Source organism: Lepeophtheirus salmonis, chromosome Z, assembly GCF_016086655.4.
Source record: "Lepeophtheirus salmonis chromosome Z, UVic_Lsal_1.4, whole genome shotgun sequence".
Taxonomy (NCBI): domain Eukaryota; kingdom Metazoa; phylum Arthropoda; class Copepoda; order Siphonostomatoida; family Caligidae; genus Lepeophtheirus; species Lepeophtheirus salmonis.
In genome coordinates this window covers 13,651,032-13,674,244 of record NC_092584.1, presented here as the reverse complement: position 1 = coordinate 13,674,244, position 23,213 = coordinate 13,651,032, and the positions used below count along the sequence as shown (strand labels likewise).

The following is a 23,213-nucleotide window of genomic DNA, read 5'->3' as shown; positions in this document are numbered from 1 at the left end:
ATTACAATTTAAATTTTCTAGCTTTGATATGAGAGGTGGAGAGAACGGGGGTCATCACTGGGTAGATAATCGAACCCTGGGACCCCGTGGACACTTTTCGTTCCATGAAACAGGCAGCTACTCAGAAACAGGTGCTCCCCTAATTGCCTCGTTTCTGGAGATAGAACCATTGGTCATTGAAGATAGAGGCACTTATCGCTGTCGTGTGGATTTCCGTGAGGCTCCAACGAAAAACACAAGAATTAAATTGAATCTCATTGTTCCACCCGGAGCACCACTCTTGTATACTGGAACGGAAACCCCGCTTTTGGATGGACTTACAAATCCTGTGAGAGAGGATTCCACTCTGGTTCTTGTTTGTGAAACGATTGGAGGTGAGTTTACGTCAATATAAATATTTTATTCGGACAAAAATACAATTACAATTTGCCGAATGATTGAAATTGATTTTACCTATAGAAAACATAAAAAATTACCTTTTTATTTCAAAGTTTCTGGTTTGAACAACGCTTCATATTCTATCAAAAAAACTTTAAAAGCTTAATATGAAAAAATATTTCTTCATGTAATAAATAAAACTACCCTGATCAAAAATGGGCAATTTATCAAACTTTCAAAGAAAGGTTTTTATTATTACAAGTCATTGTCTCCGATTCAGAAAAAGTTTCATATATAATTTAAATACTTTTATGTGTTTGGAAAGATGTACATTGTACCTACCAACTATATTTTAAGCATATTTTTTTTCTTCAGATCTTTTTAATTTAAAAATACAAACAAAAAAAACAACATTTTATAATGATAATTTTCGTGTTTATCAAGGTAAAAGCAATTAGAAACGCATTATCTCATTTGGAGAGTAAAACAAATATACAATTTTGTTGACTTCTGTTATCGTCAAGATCTATCAAAAAATTAGCTCGTTTTATTCCTTTGGAAACGCCACAATTGTATCTAAATTAGCAAAGATTTTTAATTAGCTCAAATATTTTTTTTGTTGAAATATTGGTCTACCGGGTAGTCCATTGAAGTCTTAATACTTACTAATTCAATAACTAATTAAGGTTGAGTGATTGAAATTAATTTATATCTCAATATGTTGAAACATTAACAATTAATTATAAACTAAAATAAACCTGAGCTCTCCAGCTTACGTACAAAAAGGGAAAATGAGCCTTGAATGTGATCGAGGAATTTGCATGCACACACTCCAAGCAGTTTGGGATCTCCAAGAAGTTTGGGATCACCGTTTACTCCGTCAGGAAGTCCGAAACATTGGAAAGGAGGAAGGGTTCTGTTAAAAAGGCCAAACTGGACCCAGAACCTCAAGTCCATGAAGGTACATCGTCTTACACTAGGTTGTCGAGAGAGCTATCAAAAAATTTGGTAAAAAGAGCTTTGTGAGTTTGGAGAGGCCACTTTTGACAACATTAATGAAAAAAAAAACCCCATCTCCTTCGTTGCTAAACTCTTTTACATAAGTCTTTTCAGTTCTTTTGAATTCTTTTTCGACACTTTGCCCCTCCCCTATAGCTCTGAAGACAGGTCCCTCGACTACACTTTTTTGGAATATCTATAGTCTTTGCCACCCAAATGCCGAGGCCCTCAATGCCATTATTAGCCAGCACTGGAACACCATGGCAGATCATCCATCGGCAGCGATAGTCATTCCTTCCGCCGTCGTCTCTAAGCCATTATAACCGCTAATGGCGGCTACATTAATGATTAAGGGAGCTCAGACTCGCATCTATTTATAGTATTTTTTTTAAAAATTCTATAAATTATATTTTGTTGAAGTTCAAAATTCGAAATGCTCAGATTTCAATGACCCACACGCGATGTACATATATAAGTTGCATGCAACAAAAATTAATTGGGAATTTTTCTTTTGCTACATTTTGTTCAAGACTGCTTGCATTGTTAACGCATATTTCGTTGCATGTCCTATAATTAAACAAGGGCTGTAAGTTATTTATCTCATAAATAATCATTTCAATAAATCAAAACCAAATTACAGCGTCCATTTATAGTTAGTAATTAATTATTAATAATAAATTACTAAATATGACGTTTTGAGACGTACCAATAGAGCAAACACAAATTAAACTAAATATATATTGGTGATGTGACAGTCTTTAGCTTGTTGTTTAAAAAAAAAATGCTGCATTCTTTGAAGAATTTTCATAGAGCCCTCTCTGTGAGTAATACATACTTATATTAAATAATATTATCGTTCAGGGAGTTGTATTCTTTAGCAGCAAGACTGTTTAATGGTTCTGTTTACAAGCTAATCTAAGTAACCAAGATTCATGCCCGTTGCAACTACCACAACTTATTAGAAGTAGTGCAAAATTGCAAAATATATTTAGCATATAATGTCTACAGGGTGTTTCAGAATTTAAGACCATCTTAACCTCCGAAAGTTAAGAGTATTTAGTGTTGAGATTTCGTGACCCAAGTAACAAATATTGCAATCGATGTAGGGGGATATAGTTCAAATTTCAAATGAAATGTTAGCAGGGAATTTAGATTTTCAACCCTTCTTACCTCATTTTAACCCTCTTGATGTAGCATCGTGGCATAACGTATAAAAAAAATTGTTGAAGATATTTGAAAAATAAAAATAAAACAATTAAATTACAGCCAAGTCATATACGGGTTTGGGTAGAAAACCGTGGACTATAAAGTTTTCTTTCAAAATACTTCAATAATTATTTATTTTCTATAACATGAAGAAAAAAAAACTTGTAAAGAATGGCTTTGCTAACTTCCATCACACAATATGGTCACTTTCAGCATCCTTAACAGCCTTTACACGTCGGGGCTTTCAGGAGTTGATGATAAACTCCTCAAACAAGTTGTTCCATGAAGCCATTATTGCGGCCTTCAGTGAGTCCACATATAGTTGTGGAGTTTTGCTGGTTTCCCTCTCATAGTTGCCCCATACAAAGAAGTCCAGCGGGCTCATATATGGCAAGGGAGGGGATTACATCTCTTTGCTTCTTTACATCTCCTAGCCTTTATGACCTCTTTCAGAAAGGTGAAGCCTGAAGCCGTGATCCTTGTGTACGAGAACAATCTCAAGTCGCGCTTTACAGCCTTCCTGGTGGTCCTAGGAGCCAAGTCAAATTCTTTGGTGGGGTCCTCTTTGATTTTTTTGCAAACTGGACACGATCTCTCTTTTAATTCTGAATTCTGTTTTCTTGGAGAGGTATTTTCCATCATTCTTAGACTTGGCCATCTTAATCTTAGTTTGTTTATGCACAAAGGATGTCTGTACCAGAATATCAAAAATAGTAACTACCATAAATCTTCCTAAATAAATGCGAAAATTAACATAAATTAATGGCCTATATTTTGCTGCACCAACCTGTATATTTACTTATTATCTGCTCTATTGACTATAATTAACCAGTTAAGCGAATAAGGGAATTTTGTAAATAGTAAATATACTTTTGTTGGTTGTTGGAATTTCATGTATACCCTTAGATATCTTGGTTTTTGCATTTTCTTTTTTAAATCTTTTTTTTTTTTTGGTTTTAAAATATCTTCATAAAAATTGTCCCTCATAAAATTTGCTAATCGGAAATTTCGTAAAAGGAGTGTTTTCGATGATGAATATGTATTCTTCATATAGTATTTTAGGTAAATTAATTAGTGTTTTTTTGCAGAAAAATATTTTTTTTAATTAATGATCATTTTATAAACACAACACAGTACTTTATGTTTCGAATGTAGTTCGAATCTGTAGCCTCGTAGTACTTAAAATACTATTTAAAAAAAACGACAACAATTATAATGGAAGAAGTCTTAATCACTTCTCCGTTATCAATTAATTATAATTCAACATGATGGATTATTATTATTGGAAAACTGCTGTCGTGTTTGTGTTTTATTTAAAGTACTAAATGGTAAAGATTATAATTACTTTCAGGCCACATATTTTTCTGCAAAAGAACACTCAATAATTGACTTCTATTCTATATAAAGAATATCCATGTATCATTTTAAATTAAATTAAAATATAAAATTGTATGTATCTAATGATTAAATATCTTTTTTTTTTTGTCAAAATTTCGCAAATTTTTGTCTGGTGAAATGCCCGTTTAGCAAATTGTTCCAGGAGGGAATGTCATTCGGCAAAATGTTTTTGCTCAAAAGTCAGCTCATGGATCAACACAATGTTAAGCCTCTAAAACCCTTTTCTTAAAGAACCTAATTATAAAACACCCCGTAAATGAACAATATGGTATTTTGGTTGTAAAAGAGAGACCGAAATAAAATACTTTAAGCATTTCCCGCTTTTGCCAAATCTATTTTTTTAATGAAAGTCGATTTCTCTAACGTGACCCCCACGAGTGCATTTACAGAAGTCTGACTCCAATTTTTCAACTACTTACTCCAATAAATTGACACATATTGCAGTAATTTTGCGCTCAATATTTTCTCTGAGCTCTTTTAACGTCACTGGCTTATTGGTGTAGACCAATGACTTCACGTAGTTCCAAACAAAATAACCTAAAGGTGTTATATTGCATGATCGAGAGTGTCAATCAACTGTATCCTTTCTCGAAATAAAGCGCAAGCATCTAAGTTTGCTAAGCAATAAATTGATTGTAACGTTTGCTGAGTGACAAGTGGTACTTTCTTGTTTCAACCATATGTTTTTACAATTACATATCTTACAATTGGGTTTATAAAAAAAAGATAGTTATGGAGGTGCGATAGCGATTTCCTCTTTCAATAACGTAGCGATTATCATCATCAACGAAAAAATATTGACAAATGATCCCTTCAGCATGAAGTCTACACCAAACAGAGTTGTTTTTTTGATGCAATGATGTCTATTGAAGCACTTGTGGATTGTTCCCTGACCGATAACGCATAGTTTTTGTATAATCAAGGCGATTGAGTAAAAAATGAGCTTCCAAACTTAAGAAGATTTTGTGCTATGAAAGTTGCGCCAAATAAACGGTTATTTTGATAATGACTTTGGATAATTTGCGTATAAAGGGAATCGCTGATCAAGTGTATATTGCTCCATGATGAAACTAGTAAAGATTTTAAATGTGAAACGAAGAAAATAAAAATGGAGTCGTTGTTTTCTCTAACTAAAAAAAAATTGCAGCGTCTCTAATAAAAAACCCTTTATATTCGATATACTTAATACAATATAATCTAATAGTTGCGTTTGAAAAATGGTCAAATCGGTTGTCATTTGTTCTAATGATTCAAGGCGAATCAGGAAAACTAGTAGGGGTTAATAAAGAGTTGATGGACGAGCTTAGTGCCATTATATATAATACTGCTACAAAGAAATACTTATAAATATAGGAGCTATATAATAAATACATAGAATCATTTTTCATAATTGAATGGAAATCTAGGGAGTCACTTCTGATTGAGTTCATTATTTATATTGTCAATATATTTATTCGTGCTGGGTTTCGATTTGGAAATCCAAGACCGGTCTGAGATTGTAGTGACTTTTAGTGGACCGATCTAATTTAGCACCACTTTCAAAAGCTCATTCTTGATCGGTTCAAATGTCAAATTTGGTCTGGATCGCTCTAAAAGAATAATTCAGTTAAGTTCGGTCACAAAAATATTGGTCTTATTTAGAATTCGGTCTAGACCGATTTAAGATATAAGTTGTTTATGACGACAATTGTGTTTTCAAATGGTGAACACGATGCAATGACGTCATACGTTATGCTGGAACATCACGTTTATGTTGGAAATCTTCAGCTTTTTTGCAATCTCCCTTGGTTTATTGCCAGCATCCCAAAGTGAGCAGAGCGAAATTGGTTGGTCACGTTTAGATGATTTATCCAGCAAAAATGAAGTGTAAAGATTTTTTTGTCGCACCCGGTATGTATATAGTATTAGGGGCCTCTGTAGGAGGATGGATATACCCCTCCCCCTCCCAATGAAGGAACTTTTTTAAAACTAGTGTATTGTAAGAGTAATTTTAACTAGAAAAAAAAAAAGCATGAATTGAACAGAAGCGGGCAGCATTGGTGAATAGGAGACAACAAGACATCATGCTAACAATGCCATGCCGCATACATCTTTGATGAGGTACCAGAAGCTCCGGAGGCTAAGACGGGAAATTCATATACACATCCACCCCAGAGTACGGACTTGGTACCAAGTAACAGCTCCTTCTTTTGTTTATGACCTATGCACATTGAGATACAAATTTGTCCTCAACGGAGGCCTGTGAAAATGGATTGTCCCCGTTTGTTTGCCTATAAGGACAATGGCTTCTACGAAAAGAGTGTTGTGAACTTGGATTCTCCTTGGGAACAATCTATCAAAAAGAATGGGATGTACTTGGTTTACATTTTATGCTTTAACACTTTGAATAAAGGCTGGAAATAAAGCGAAAAAAACAAAAATAAATAAAATTATTATACAAGCCTGCTGACGCCCATGACAATCAATATTGCTTATATCTTAACCTGTCACATATAAGTTGTAACTTGTACACTTTTCTTATACATGTTGCAATTTGAATAGTATATAATTATTTAATCAATCCACTTTTCTCTTAACTCCCCTTTTCATCATTTTAGGTGACCCACTTCCACGGCTCACATGGTGGAAAAACAATCAAATCTTGGACAATGGCGTGGAAGAAATTGATAGTAAAACCCTCAAAGTACGAAACATACTACGACTCCCCAATTTGAAAAGGAGTCATCACGCCTCAACCCTCACATGTCGTGCCTCTAATACAAATCTAACATCTCCTGTATCTTCTTCACTGAAAATCAACATGGTCTGTAAGTATTCGCTACATTACTTATGTTAAATTATGTGGCTTCATAAATATTATTTGGTAGTAGGGAAAAGAACGTCTAAAGAGCTTATCCAACCGTGCAAACCCATCTGTTATAAATATAATGGGGGAAATCCGGGTAGTTTCTTTCTTCAAACATTAAAAAAGCAAATGTACATCCCAACTATATAATATATACAGATTTCTCTGACAAAAAAATAAATCATTTATTTGTCACCTTTTTCTAAGATATTGAATATAAAACTACTTTTGAGGAGAAAAGCAACTTATGTTCAGAATAATTTTTTTTTTAAATTAAAGCAGTCTGTACATTTTTAATGCTCTTTAATTGGTCAAATGGAGTTGAACTCTCTATACATAAAGTACAAGAAATAATTTAGCAAAAGCTTTAGTGCACCTTCTACAAATTCTTTATGAAATTATATCATTCCAACATCAAGACTATCATAGGCCTCATTTTTAAGTATACATTTAATTATTTAAATCTAAGAAATGGGTGTTTGTTTCATAAAAATATGACTAATGGTTGAGAAATGGCCTTACAAACTTATGTTATGTTTTTGTAGTAACTTCACAGTTTATAGGTGGCGTGTGTCTATTAATATATATGTAATTAGTATAGGTAAACATTAAAATATTACAATTACTCCATCCGACGTAGGAATCTTCTTTGAAGACAATATCCATAATATATTTTTCCTTTCCGATAAACGACCAGGGCACGAACCTTTGCACGTTGAGTAGAAAATAATAAATTATCCTTAGTGCTTTGTCCATTGAGCTACTTCGTTCTATCATTTGTTAAATAAGAATAGTGTAAGAAACTAGCAACAGTATTAAAGTAAATTTTTTACATAAATCTGGATATTTTTAGAATGAATACGTATTAATATTTTAAAATCAGTTTTTGACCAGAATTGTATGTATATGTTTACGGAGCTACAAAAGCAGGCTACCAATTTATTTGATCTACTCGCATTGCTCTTTTCTTTCTCTATATATACGTTTTTTGCGTTACCACATTCATTTTTGGTTTCTTTTATTTTTACATAAAACAGGACATATCTTATGCATGACTGTCTATAATACAAATCTTATTATATCTTCTTGATGTTTTGCTTATAAATTATGAGCCTTCATATATAAGAATAATAGAATGCCTAGTTGTTGGTAGAAATGGTGTCAGAAATGGTTGGAGAAGTTATCCAACCGTACAACCCTGCACTAATGAATATGTACAATATAAAAGTTAATATCTTTTGGTAGTGCGGCATTATTATGTTTTAGTTAGTTGCTTCTGCAGCATGTTTATGACAGCAGCAGCACTCTCTAATGATGTTTTTCAAGGTTCCACATATATGCACATATAATCCAAACTAATATTTATAAAATCAAAGAAAATTAGCTAAATGAGGTAATTTAATTTAAATATTCTTTTATCAACTTTAAAAATGTTGCCAAATTAATAATTATTAATAAAAAACCCTTTTTATTCATTTAATAGACGACTCATTGATATGCAGTTTTTTTTAATGTACCACATTGTTAAAACAAAATTATATATTCAATAAAATGTCTATCTAATGGAATTTTATATATTTTTTAAAGTATTAATTAATCCACATACATTCATGTATTTGTTAGCTGATATCAATATTATTCTTTTATATAGCGAAATCTAATTATTATGAATATGAATATATTTTATTTTTTTGATAATTGAAATACGATGGAAATGACGTTAAAAAATTTCTAGTTTTGAATATTAAACATTTTAAAGGTTTTTTTAATTCAACTACGTTTTTATATTTAATTCTCTGACGTTTTTTGAAGCGAAAATATATGATTTACAAAATATATTTTAATAAGGATAAGAATACAAGTTATTAATCGATTGAACTACTCTTATGTAAAAAAAAAAAAATCATGTGGTAACCCTGAAAATTTAACAAATGTTCAGAAATATAGGAGACTACCGGTCATGAAGTTTTATTAGAATAGCTACAAGCAGCTATGGGCTAAGGGATATAAATCACAATTTCACTTCATACCCCCATGATATAGACAGGAACTACTCGGATGTGGATCGTCAATTCTACTGTTTTTTAAACATTACTTATAACTTCCCCAATCAATCCTCAGTCGTGACCACACAAACACTTTATACTTAGATACGGAGCAGGAACTCACTATTATGAGTCCTTTACAAATCAATGGACACGATATCAGATGTCAATTTGGGTAGTAATAAGAAAAATAATCTAAAACGGAGGCCAGGAACTGTGTATGTGTAAGTATGGCACGGAGAAGGATATGGATGAATTTTTATTTTTCTTAAAATTCAAATAATCTTTTTACAATAAAAATGTCCATTTTCTTATCCTCAAAGTCAATAAATATATAAAACTCTATCTGTCAAGGACATGAGCAGAGTTGTGTAGTTTGTAAATATAAAAATATCTGTGGCCTAAGGCTTTCTCTGCTTAATAGTCCGCTCCTCAAGTATTAAGCAGAAATGATAAAATTTATATGAAATGCTCAGATTGCCAACTACCAAAAAAATTGTACACATTTGAGGTCATATCTTTTACAAATTTAATGTTCATATTGATCTATATTTGTATCTTAAGTGAAAAATTCGAAGACTATGAGGGGTTTTGATGTCTCCTTTATTTATTTTTTCAAATTATTTCTTGACAAATTATGATGTAAATATTATTTGATTTTTCACATAATTGTGGTACAATAAAAATCAGAGAGGGAAATAAAAAGATGATATAGGAAAAAAGAAACATGTCAAAACTCCTTAAACATAGACTAACTATGATATTATAAACTATGAAGTCCACAATGAAAGTACAATGAATTATTGTGTAGCTTTTTTAACAGATGTGTGTATTCAAAAAAAAAAATTTTAGCCCATTATAAAATGGCTATATACGTAAATGTATGTATTTAGCTCCAAACTTTGGGTAGAAGGAACATCCATAAAAAAAATTATATTAGGATGAGTAAAAAGTTGTGAACGTTTTTCGCTAGATGTCTTTAGTGGGCTATATTTCAAGATGTATACATTATATATAAAAAAAGCATACAGCTTGCTAAAAAGTTAAGTGTACACTTAAGAAAAGGTTTATTTGGAGTTTTGTGTTTCCTGAAGTAATTTGTTAGTTACAGCATTCCAAAATTAAAGTAAAAAGAGAGGCAATTCGATATATTCTTCAGAATTAATACTAAGGCCAAGATGAAAAGTTGGAGTAGGCGTCCAAAAAACTGTAATGTTTATGAACCCGATACAATATCGAATGCAACGGCAAAGCGGTGGTTCCAAAGATTACGTACTGTTAATATGGACGTCTAAAATATCGATACAATAATGAAAATTATCGAATTGAACGTGGATGTGAGCACTTATTCCATTGCCCAGGAATTGAAGAACAGCAGAAAACCCGTTTGGAACAATCTAAATTGAATAAAATAAATTATGTTAATTTTATTGTCAAAACAAAAAGATTTCCCGCTCAGAACTGTTTACTTCACCTATTATAAAGAGTAGGACCCCAAACTTGTAGTAGCATGTATTTACGATTTTATACTAGTTTTTCTTAACAAAGGGGATTTATTCAGCAGCCAACTGACAGCTGAAACAAAAATATACAAGTTTTTGTTTTTACCCCATGCCTCTAAATTTAAAAATGTCGGGTCAACAACAAAAAAGGCAAACCGTGTGCGATCTCGTTTACGTTTGTGTTAGTCACGAGAAGGCTGCGGAAACAGTTTGCATCTCCTTCTGGACTGCCTACAACATAAACAAGTCCATTACATATATATAGTCAAAAAACCAAAAAATATATGACCAACTCCTGGCTTCCCTACATTTGACCCTCCTCCATCCTGACATCAACCATCTGGACTTTGCAGTTTAGAGCGTCTTGAAAAAGAAGGTCTGCTAAATCTCTAATACAAATTTAAATTCAGTCCGAGCTACCATCATGACAGCATGGTACGCCATGGACACTCCCTTCATAGTCAAGAGCAGCAAATCTGTTCTTCTGCATGTCAAAGCTGTTAAGGAGGACATTTTGAATACTAAATATAGTGTTTAAACAAATAAGGAACTCTTTTGCGTTGTTTTAGCTTGATTTCATAAAAATCAGGTTTTTTTGTTAGTTAAACATAAGTTTTGACTCCCCACTCTTCTCATTATTTGTTAAGCTTTTTGATCCAATCCCTACCTGGACTATCATAACGTAAAGTAAATTTTTGTACAACCATGTGGTAGCTAACCGTATGTATTTTCCTTCTTGCCAATTGTTTATTTTTATTTGGATACTAATTATTGTAAACCATTTTGTTCAACATCAGACTGTGTTAAATGACATTTGAAAAAGTTGAGATATGAAATGTTTATTTAGAAACCCTCTAACAACAATGGTAGGAATACTAAAGCTAGCCGATGATTTTTTTATAGGTATTTTTGTATAGTTCATGACAACATCTATTTGTGACATTTTTTAACCTAATATTTGTATCCTTGATTTAATAAATGTACTACATTCATGACCTTCTTACATTTAAATGCCTATTCTGAAATGTCACATCTGGCCAGAAACATAAAATTGTGGCTATAAATTTAACTCGAGCTTATATCTTCTTTTTTTTTAATAGAATAAATATGTTTAAAAAATGTATCTACTATAGAAACCCCATTAAACAAATAGAAGCATAATGACGTCTTAGAAAATTGGAATACAGGTTTATAATATATATATAGAGAGAGAGAGAGTACACATAAATTTTAAAGACTGACAGAAAGTAAATGCAAAAATTATTTGCAATTTAAAATGAAGTCACATATTTGACAAATCGTCGTCAAAGGATTCCCTCTAAAAAATAAAATTCAAAATCATTTGCACCCTTATGCCAATCTTCATAGTAACCTTTTTGTGTTTATATTTTGTAAAGTATGCTGCTATATATCTTACAAAAATCAACTTTTGAAAATAGCCAAAAGAAAAAAAGTTTTTTTTTTAAAATCTATTCGCTTACCTAGTAGTGTAAATACTTTGTGGCTCAAAAGAACGAATTAAACAGGTGTTTTCATTGTAGGCTTCTGACAAGTCAGCCCACTGCTCATTGACAGAATCCTTTAAAGCCTCCGTATTTGAGTGTTAGGTCTGGGGATGAAGTTGACAACTGATACTATAATAGAGGGGGATTAAGATCTGGTGATTGGGGGAGGGCCAAAAGTTATTTCCCCAGATTTCAAAATTGCAATGTAACCATTCCTGGATAATCTTCGCCATGTTGAAATGGGCTCAATACTGTTGAAAGGCACATTCAGAATAGTGAGGGCAAGATTTACTGTCCCAGAATTCACAATTGTATCCCAAACATTCCTGGACAATCTTGGCCGTGTGAGTAGGATCCATACTTTTAAAAGACATATGCAGATCACTTGGAGATCTTTCTGGTCTCAAGGAGTTATATTGAGCTGCAATAACTTCTTCCGAGGATATTCCAGTGGCAAGAAAGGTTCCAACCTTTCCACCTTATTGTTCTTGCGGCAAGATAATGAACTATAATGTTTCGAATGTAGCGTAAATAAAAAGAGAGGGCACAAGGCCAATGTTTTTAGAGCAATGTTAGCAATCAATGAATTCTAGTTCTCAGTGAAAATTTACAAGCAGAACGGATGATGCCATTGGTACCCATAATACATGAATAACTATGGAGAATAATAGAAAATCCTACGGTTAGCGCTAATAAGTAAAAAGTCAATGAAAAAAACAAATTTAAATTGCAATCTTTTTTACTTTTTATGTATTACAATACCTCAACTATTGTTGAATCGTTCAAAAGACTGCAGTACTATCAATCCAGCCCTGATATAATTTGTAAGTCTTAGGACCAGCCCATATTGCCATTTTAAGGTATTTACAACAGTGGAAATGATCCGTCCAACATAACCTCTTTCAAGAGACAAGCTACCTTAATTTTAAAGTAGGAAGTGTGCGGCTAGAACTGATTATTATCCGTTCTAAATATCCTTTATTATTTTCTTTCTTTTAAATCATGGAATCCTAGTTAGATTTAAGAATAGCTATAAAGATAGCTATGGCCGAACAACAGACGTATCGGTCATAGCAACGTTGAATGATAAAGAAGATTGGGGAGATAAAAGGATTATGAGACCAGACCTAGGACCGATCCAACACTAACCCAAACAAATTATCCCATTGACTTACTTAATAAATATCCTGTGTTTCCCCAACAATTTCCTTGTTGCCTTACATTGTTCTACTAGCAATGTTTGGGGCTCTCTCTAGAAAGGGGAAAAGAATCAAATTATTCTAGTAAACACGTTGTTATTAAGTTTTGAAAACTTTTGTCTATAATAATATTTTCAATTATTTTCTAGTTCCACCCGTGAGAGCCAAAATCGTACGTGAATGGAGCTTCTTTCGTGCAGAACAGGCATATAATGTAAGCTGTCAAGTTTTGGGATCACGCCCTGCTGCTTCTACATCCATCTTTGTGGGTCCAAGTCAGCTGAGAGAAGTCAATTATCAAGTAAGTATTATTTTAGTCTATGTGTATTTTTTTTCGACTCTATGAGCAGAAAAAAACGATTCATCTTAGGAGTACATATAGTTCTATACCCCAAGTAGGTAGGTAAAAGATTCTACAGTCCTTTCAAGAAAATGACAATAGTGTCGCGATAGATAAAAATAATAAATGTATATTGATTCTCCATCAATTATTGTGATCGTCGGAAAATATATAAATGTATATTAAAAGTGATCTGAAGAGGTTTTTATCTCTTTCTAATGATGGATGATGGCCCAAGAGTTACATATCATAAGTATTAATGTCACTCTAGGTTTATAAATTGATGAAGTAATCATTTACTAGAAAGTGACCATGGGTAACAATAACTAGGTGAACGTAAATTTTAAATATATATATATATATATGTTAATACTTTATAATTAAATTTTATATCTAAAGAATGAAAAAATACTAAAGAGTTTATTTGCAAAGGAATATAAAAGATTGTTCGGATTGCCAACTCTAAAAAATTAACACCCCAGAAGATGCATCGAATTTACAACTCCATTAATCAGGGATAAAAGAATTTAGACAAATTAATTTATTAAATGAAATATTAACATAACAAGTGTACAGGGATTGAATTGCCTTTTTTCTTCAGATCTCGGGATTCTGCCTTCTAATACTTTATGGCTCTAAAAAATAGTATATATTATATTTGGGCAATGAAAAATTGAAAGGAAAAAAAAAATCCACAGCACGTATGGCAAAGTTTAATATAATTAGGTATTCTTTTTAAAAAAATAGACTTTAGACAATTTTTAACTTTGAAGAAAGAAAATTAAAGAATCATTATTTATAAGATTGATAAAAATAATTATTTTATAAGTAAATATTTTAATTCAACGCCCTTTATTAAAATTAGGAAAAAAAAAATATCAAGGATACAGTCCAGATCTAAATTATTTTATTTTTCTCAACAGAAGGGTCTTTATTGATAATTATTGGATGTACAAAAATAAATACATAAAAGGAAAGTTACGTATGTCTAAAAACTAGGGGTGTACTGATGCATTGAAATCTGCAAAAATCGGCTCAATATTGCCGGTTCCATGGATACCTAAATTTGTCTCCTATCCGTTATGAAAAAAATTCACAAGTTAATAATTACAAAGCTTCTAATTTTCAAACAAAAAAAAACGACTAAGAAATGGATAAACAAACATTTGCTTAGAGGTATAAGACCTGGAAAAGTGTCATTACAAATAAGAATGATGAAAAAACAAGCGATCATTTTACAACAGGAGTTATGAGTTAACAGAGTGAATAGTTTTTGTTTGTTTTTGTAATATTTTTTATAGGTTATCATGATAAAACTTAAGGTTTGGAAATGTTTGGCAGAGATTGATGGATATAATTTCACTAAATTCCCAGTCAAAGTCCAATTTATTTGTCACATCTTTGGAAATCTTATGGAAAACATTGAATATTTTACTGCTACTGAGATCCTTATTCTTCAAGAATCGTATGGCTTGATAAGTTTTTCTTTTGTTAATATATGTGCAACATAAGCTTTGACGCTACTGATGTCAACATTCAATTCAACCTGTGACTAAATGTAATCCCAAATAAAATTGCGGCTTTTAAAGCATTGAACTGCAACTGATTAGGTTATATTTCACCCCTTCACCTAATTTGTCTATTGATTATCATCTCTTTGATGTCTAACCTAAATTTCCCCCATCATAAATTGATGAGGATATAAAGACTTATCTTTTCTCAAATATTACAAAAACTATTCGCACTCCAAACGTGTTCATCATTCCATCTAATGGACCAAGACTCTTTGAAAAGTGAGAAAGATAATTGAATAAAGGATCAAGTAAACTGTTAACTTTTACGTTAGACTTTGACATCATGGAACACAGATGTATCATGTTTCAAAATGGATTCTTATCATGCTCTATAAATTATTTCATCTATCGTAGTAGGAGGCCTCACGGAGGGCCAAATAGAGGCAGACAAGAAGTAAGTCATATTGTTGCTTTAAAAGCTTTGGTTCTTCTTCACTGTATGAGAACGTTCGTTAATTGACTTTTTGATGCTGTGTGCAGTACAAATGGAGATGCCAAAGGTCTCACCAGCCTTTTCGGTACTGGCATCTGCGCAGTTGAAATCCCACCCACGTTGTCATTGCTGTTTTTTCTCCAACATTGTTTCACACAGAGACATGGGATTTTAAAAAAAATATTTATTTTTGTTTCAGCTGTCATTTGCCCATCTAATGAATCCTCGTAATTAAAAATAACGGGAATCTATTCGTAATTATGTGCTACTCTGTAGATAAACAACTACTTGATTGATGTAGGTTTATATTAATTCAACCTCTTAAAGATTTTATATTTATTCTTTTTTACAATATTTTAATTCATTGTTATTTTAAGTAGCATGCGACAGCTGACTACAAAATACGTTTTCCTTCTCTAGGGCTCTAACTTATGTACTTAATATTATAATAAAAAAGTCAACTTTAAAATTATATATCTTATTTATATTTTATTCCATTTGACATATTTAAAAATAAATTTATGATTGTACAATCATACTATACTCTAATATTATATATATATATAATATAAGAACAAGTTTTGCAACTTTTTTCTCTCCCTTTCATATCCGACATAAATATATATTTTTTTCCAACTTTATTCACGCGAATATAAGAGATTTATATACATACATGGATATAATTTTATTTTTGACGTTTAAATTGATTCAGGGATATATTCATATATATATATACATATAAATATTAGTCAATTTACGCTGAATGACCCTTTTTTCATGCCTGTAAGAAGTTTGCTGGAGAGTTAAATGGACTTATTACATATATAGAAAATATGACTATGAACCTTGAATATTATCGTCCCCCCTGAATGGGGCTTATATTTAAACTTAAGTGTTTCTTATTTGCATACCATTATTCTATATTTAGTATACAATAATTGGGATTGGATATGAATATCATAGATTGGGCTCAAACTGTTTTAATTTGAAGTGTATTTTCTGATATAATTTGTTATTCTTATAGTAAAACGTTAAACATTTACCTCAGATGAATTTTTATATGAAATATTCATTATTTAATGAAAAATATGGGAATCAAATTAGTACTCTTCAATTTTGAATGAGGTTGCAATGCATTCTATAAAATAATAGCTATATGATTATAATTTTGTAGCTACTATACTAGAAATCAAAAAGAAAACAAAGGAACGACTTTGAATCAAAGGATTTAAATAAATTCACTAAACCTCGGTAAAAGGTTTTAAAAAAACCACTGCTTACCTTACTAACACAAAAAATACCCCATGTCTTTGATTGTCCACTACCGATTATTTCAACTGACTTGATACATCCTGGCTATTTCATAACTTATTATTTTTGATAAATGAACTAAGTAATAAGTTATTATATAAATAACTCCGTTTCCAAAAGAAATCTTAATCAAATTAGAGGCGTCCGCACGGATGAGCTGAATTTTTTGAGGAAAAAAATTGAAATATTTCAAATATAATTTTTGAATATTTTTACCGCAAAATTTAATATTTTATTTTCGAAAAAATTAAATTTTTATAAATAGTATTGGATTTTTGGAAATTTAAAAATTTTTTTAAAGGAAAAATTTAATATTAAATTTTTTGAAAAAATTTATTATATATTTTTTTAAATTTAATATTAAATTTTTTTTGAAAAAAATTTATTATATGTAAGTTAATTTTTGAAATTTTTTTCCGAAATATTTTCATTTGTGGATTTTTTCGTAGAAAAAAATCGAAAACACAAGACCCCCTCAAAATATAATCCTGTTGACGCTCTTGTATGTATTATTTATAATACAAACTAGAATGAAAATGAGGTTGATTCTTAGTGGAGCATAGATAGAATAATTTTTAATGGTGTATTGGGCAAAGAAGCAAAGTAAAACTATCAAACCATACTTTCACAAAATCCACGAAAAACGATCTCGACAAAAAGGGAAGGGTTCCTAGGGCAATAAGGAATAGTTCTTTTTTGGACGTTGCTCCAACAAAAATTGATCTTTTGTTTTAGAGCTACCATGTGGATTTTTTTTTTTTTTTTTTTTTTTAACATGTCCATTTAACAGAGAATTTTCTTTACTGACGCTGACCCTTCTCTTTAATAAATCAAAGTTCTTCCCGTTGTTTTTTTCCTATTTATTTTTTACTATTTTACCCAAGAGTTTTTTGTAGTCACAGATTTTGAAATGAGGGATTAAATGATTATCACTCGGTTGAAGTTAAATAAAACCACTTTTAAAAAAAACCTGGTGAATTACGCAGACTGCAAGTTTGTCGCCTGACCCAGACCACAGCAATGCCTATATTCATATTCATAAAACAACATGAGAATCATTCTTAAAATTTTACGGTCTTTATTTTTTTTATATATTAGGCCGAGGAATTCTCAATTAATTTTCATTCCTAAATGTTCTGGGCAACGCCGGGTAAACTTACTATATATAGTCTGATATTCAGGTTCAGTTGTAATTTTTATTTTAGAGCGATAAAGCTGATATATATTGCCACAGAAGCATAGTTCATATTAGGTGTCTTCGGTTTGGACCGTGTCACAACAATGTCTTCCAACTATTATATCTAGATGTTTCAACTCATAATACGGAGAGGTTAGCATAGTCTATTTTTAACGCATTGTATATATATAAAAAAAGAGTTTAAAAACTATGCCTAAACAAGTAAAGACGGGGGAAAAAATTAAAATATTATTCATTGTATATATTCCAACAAATATTGACTAATCAGAATCTATTTATTACGAAAGAATATTATATACCTACAGAATAAAAAACTTTTCTTCAATTAGTTTGTCCTATATTTTATGAAAATTCAAATTAGGCTCTCTAATAAGTTACATATGATTATCTCTGAGATACTCTTCAAAGAGTGAGTTAGTTATATATTTATAACTAAATATATTTAGTGCGTCAACATAAAATTAAGAATAGGAGAGAATTCCAATTAATTTTTTTCTGATATGTATATATATCTTCTGAACAAGCTGCAAACAAAAAATTATTTTATTAATTTTGATTGAAGTATTTGGGATTGGGATACTGCAATAATTGAATATTCCATAGATGATTTATTTAGTAATGGTGTCATTTTTGACTATTTCAAATATAAATAACTAAATTATATATATAATGCATAACAGTACATCAATGAGTCTGCCTTTAACGCTCGTTTGTATTTTTTTTTTTTTAAATGGAATGATTAGTTGAAGGGAGAAAATCCATTTAATAAAATTGAATATGGAACGACGTAGCTCAAAGGACAATGCACTTGGGAGATATTGTTCTTTTCAACTCAATGCTCGTAGCTTCGCGTATCAGTTGTTCCTCAAGAAAGAAATATACTTAATGCATATGGACCAGAAATACAATTCTTATGTCTGATGGAGTAATTATAATAATACAAGGTTGATCCTATCTAGGGGTACACATTTTATTGTTTTCAATCCGTAATGAACTGGGTGCAAAAACAGAGAGGAGTTCAACAAGACATCTTATCTCTGAAAAGAGCAAGTTGAGACGTTTGGAAGGAGCAAAGAATTTTGTATATTTTCTGCAGGCCACCAACAAAAATTTGTTAAGAGTTTTGCTCTTTTCTAATGATTTTGTAATATGCCGCTACATCACAACCGAACCCCCTCTCAGCTTGTGTGAAACATGTCTTCAGAACAAAAAATCTAGCCTCAATCATGGGCTTGGGTTTTATTGAGTCTGCCCTCCCATTTTTGTGGAGAGGAAGGAGTGGCTCAATACAGATCCTTAAATCTAAATTTTAGATTGAGAAAGAGAACAGTTTGGGGACAACTTTGTTTTCACTCAAGACGGAGCTCCGTATAATCACACCGCTACGACCCAGGCCTTCCTAAGAGACAACTATCTGGACCTTTGGGACCTTCAGATGTGGCCTCCCTTCTATCCTGACGCAAACCCCTCAAATTAATCTATCACACCGCGTCTGATTTAAAGGGTGATTGCTACTCCTAATAGGAGAGTCCAGTCTCTAAAAACTTCCATCAAAAAGGAGTGGACTAAGCTCGCGTCTGACTAAATAGTCAAGGTCTGCAAGGGGTTTAGGCCTCGTGTAGAGGCAATTATTGGAGCTCAGGAATCAAATAATGAATAAAAATTGTGCCTAGCACTATTTTATATATATTATTTTGTTAATTAAATGTCCTCACAAAACCTCTTGTTTAAATTTTATTCTTGAAAAATTGACAAAATAAAATGTGTTGCACTACATCAGATCAACCCCTAGACTGTAATGTTTACGTATACTTCATCTAAAGGAATTTTAAATTATTTTTGGTTGTAAAATAAAGGTTTGACCCTCTACATCTGGGAACTTTATATACATTCTACCGTGTGACATTTGTTCCTCAATGCATAACTCATCTAGACAAACTTTGCTTATTTTTATATAGAGTACTATTTTAAACACGTGAGTAGCCGAGTATCACTATCCTACCGGTCTACTGAAAAGCACTTGTTTAATTATATAACAGAATTGAGTAAAATTACGTATTTATTTTGTTTCGTCTACTTTTTCATTGTATTTTTATTCTCTATTACAGATCAGTCCTGATGGGAATGTATCCACCACAACAGTCATATTTATTCCAAGTGAATCGGATCAGAATAGATTTCTAACCTGTCGTGCAGAAAACATGGAGCTTCCCTCATCAGCTGTTGAGGATCAATGGAAAATCGACGTGCATTGTATGTAGACCTTCATATTATTAAAGGGACAGGAGGGGGGAGGGGGGGGGATGAAAACTAAATCCAGGGAGATAAAAAAAAATGATCATAAATAAATTGGAGATTACCTTTTTGTTAAATCATAATCAAATTGATTTTTTTTTTTTTTTTTTTCGTTCACTCACAATGTAAAAAATAAAACGACAAAAATGATTTATTCATTGAAAAGCCTTTTGACTCATACTTTTACCAATTTATAATTTATGATTCTTTTTAATTTAAAAAAAAAAAAGTAGGATTATATCTATATAATAGGTAAATATATCAACATATTCATTGGTCATGATAACATGTTGGACAGGCTAAACTGAAAGATTATTGTGACCTTCAAAATATATATTTATAATATCAAAATTTATACAAGGAAGGGAGAGAAAGGAAAATCAAGAGCCTGTTTGTATGTTAAGTTTAACAGCTGATGAATGCTTATTATATATATAATTCAGGTACTGATTAACAAAAATAAACATAATTGTAATTCCCCAATATTGTACATAAATTTAAAGGCTCCACAATAACTTTTATTCCACTTTAGAGACTTTTAGCTATATTTTAATTGAAATATTAATGTACATTATTGTAATAAAAAAAAAATTGAACATCTAAATTTGTTTTAAAGGAGTTATGTATTAATACAAGCTGAAATTTATTTATCTACAGAAAATACGATATCCAAAAATGTACGCCTGGGTTCGTGTTGGAGAGTCATGACGAGCTTTTAGAATCAACTATCGAAAAGTTTAACTCTGTAGGCGCTCAGTAAAGAAACTCAACTATACATCATGTACCAGGCTACTCTCTATTTTTCAAATTCTGTGAGGTTAAAAGTAACTTTTTTACCAATTTCCCTTTGAGTAATGTTGTAGAATACATAATTAGCAGTAGATTGCTTAGAAAAAAATTGTCCTAGTCACCACCATAAACATAGAGTACGTGTAGAGGTTGAGAATGAAGTGCTCCACCGCTCAGGATTGTAGGAAGAAGATTGCCAATATCTCTACGCATGGATAACATTGTAAATTGTCTTCCTCAATGGCCTTCTGGGACAATCCCGTGCGGAGGAGAGCTGCTATCTCTAAACTCTTCATGATGGCGACTAGAACAATGTTTTTCTTTGCAATTGATAGCTAAATAGTAAAAAAAATTACTCTTAATCTCTCAAAATTTGGATAATAGGTATGAGTAAATAATCAGGGGTGGCCCAGTATAAGTCGTTTGATGTAAATGGTGGCCAGAAAGGTTTCGATATGCAATCCCAATCTATTAGGATATTAAAATACAAAGTATCAATTCATTACTTAAATAATTATCTTAATCCTCAAGTGGAATAATATCTTTCTGTCTCTCCTAACATCAACTCTCTAATGGCTTTTTAATTACTCAGAAATAAAAAATCAATTTTGGCAACGAACCGTACTTATTGAATAAAGAAATTAATTATTGGGTTATATGAAGAGAAATAACCTCTTCCCTGTCGTAAACTTTATTTATAAAACTGTCAATTTTGAAAAATAGTAGAATTTAAGGAAGAACTAATCAATGTGTGCTTGAAGTTATAGATTATAGAGAGTTTTAATTGATTTTACATACATTTAAGTCACGACGCCATCTATGGGGAATAAATTGGAAATTGTTTGATTTTGTTTACGTCGAACTGTTTGTATTTTGTAAATAAGTTATTATTTTAGAAATTATCTGCATACTACAAAATATATATATTTTTTTCACGATTTTTAATCATGATGGGATATCTAACAACTATTAAGAGAAAATAGTGTTTCATATCACTAAAATATTCAATATAAGAAACAGACTTTGGTAAAGTATTGTTGTGGGGGAAAAAAAATTAATTATTTATTTTTATTTTTCACATATAAAGAAGTTAATTTTCCTAATTCTTTTACAGATCCCCCAAAGGTTGAGCTACATCTTGTGGATCGACAAATCAATGAGATTGTTCGTCTGCGAGACGATGTATATCTACGTTGTGACGTAGATGCCAATCCCATGCCTCATACAATTCGATGGATATTTGAAGTAAGTTTATTTCTATAATAGTCATATATCAGGAGGTGTGCAACAGTCGCGAGACTTTATCAATATTTGTGGATATAATTTGTAAAGAGGATTATAAATATATATTTTTTTTTGTGGGGAGATTGTTTTAAGAGATTTTTAACAAATTAAATTTTTTGTTAAAAATCTTGACCTATGAAAAAAATGAATTTTAATGGTCATGACAACAAACCAACCGAACAACTCCCTGCAACAACAGCGGGGAATTTATCAGTTGGATTAAGAAGGAATGTTAGGATTTGCTTAGGGAACATGTGGGGCCGGACTGCTAGTACTTTTGGGCTTGAATAAATACTGGAAATGAGACTAAAGGGGATTTTATAGAATAAAATAAATTAGAATCCATCGAGCTTTCGGAATCTGGTTTTATATTGATAACTGGATAGACAGAAAATGGCCTTTCAAAAAAGTCTTATTCACAGTACCCTGTATATGTATGTATATAAAGCCTCTTTTCCTCTTGAAAAAGAAGAATAAACAGGATGAAAAATGAACTGAGTAAATGAAAGAAGAAGACATTTCTAGCTTTGATTATGAACAATGCCTAAAGGACTCTTTTCCCCTTTGTATCAACTTCAATGCCCCTTTCAATATAGTATGTATCTCTCTACAATCATTTTGTGTTGATGGGGTAGGATGACTCCTAAGAGGGACTCATTAAGTATTTAAGAACAGAGGAAAAGAGAGAGAGAGAACATAATATAATATACTTATACAATAATAGTATACTACATATTATTTCAAATTTTTTTGATATACAATTTTATGCGAAAAATAAACAAATTATTTTTTCCATTCCATTTCCTATTCCTGTGGATACATCATTTTCCGTACATACCTATATATCCTATGTGTACATAGATTTGGTTGAAGGAGGGTACTTAGTAAAGGAGTTTACATATTATTATTAGG

At 31.4% G+C, this 23,213-nt stretch overlaps 1 protein-coding gene across 4 annotated transcripts in view; it reads left to right on the top strand.

Annotated features, from left to right (window-relative positions):
- The window catches only part of LOC121130481 (protein turtle), a 263,769-nt gene that overhangs the window by 106,784 nt on the left and 133,772 nt on the right, over positions 1 to 23,213 (top strand). For all 4 annotated transcript variants that reach the window (XM_071893658.1, XM_071893656.1, XM_071893657.1 and 1 more), the window contains exons 4-8: positions 22 to 374; positions 6,579 to 6,788; positions 13,227 to 13,378; positions 20,042 to 20,186; positions 22,132 to 22,262. In XM_071893658.1, the coding sequence (XP_071749759.1) occupies positions 22 to 374; positions 6,579 to 6,788; positions 13,227 to 13,378; positions 20,042 to 20,186; positions 22,132 to 22,262 (991 nt within the window). The remainder of the gene's footprint in view (positions 1 to 21; positions 375 to 6,578; positions 6,789 to 13,226; positions 13,379 to 20,041; positions 20,187 to 22,131; positions 22,263 to 23,213) is intronic.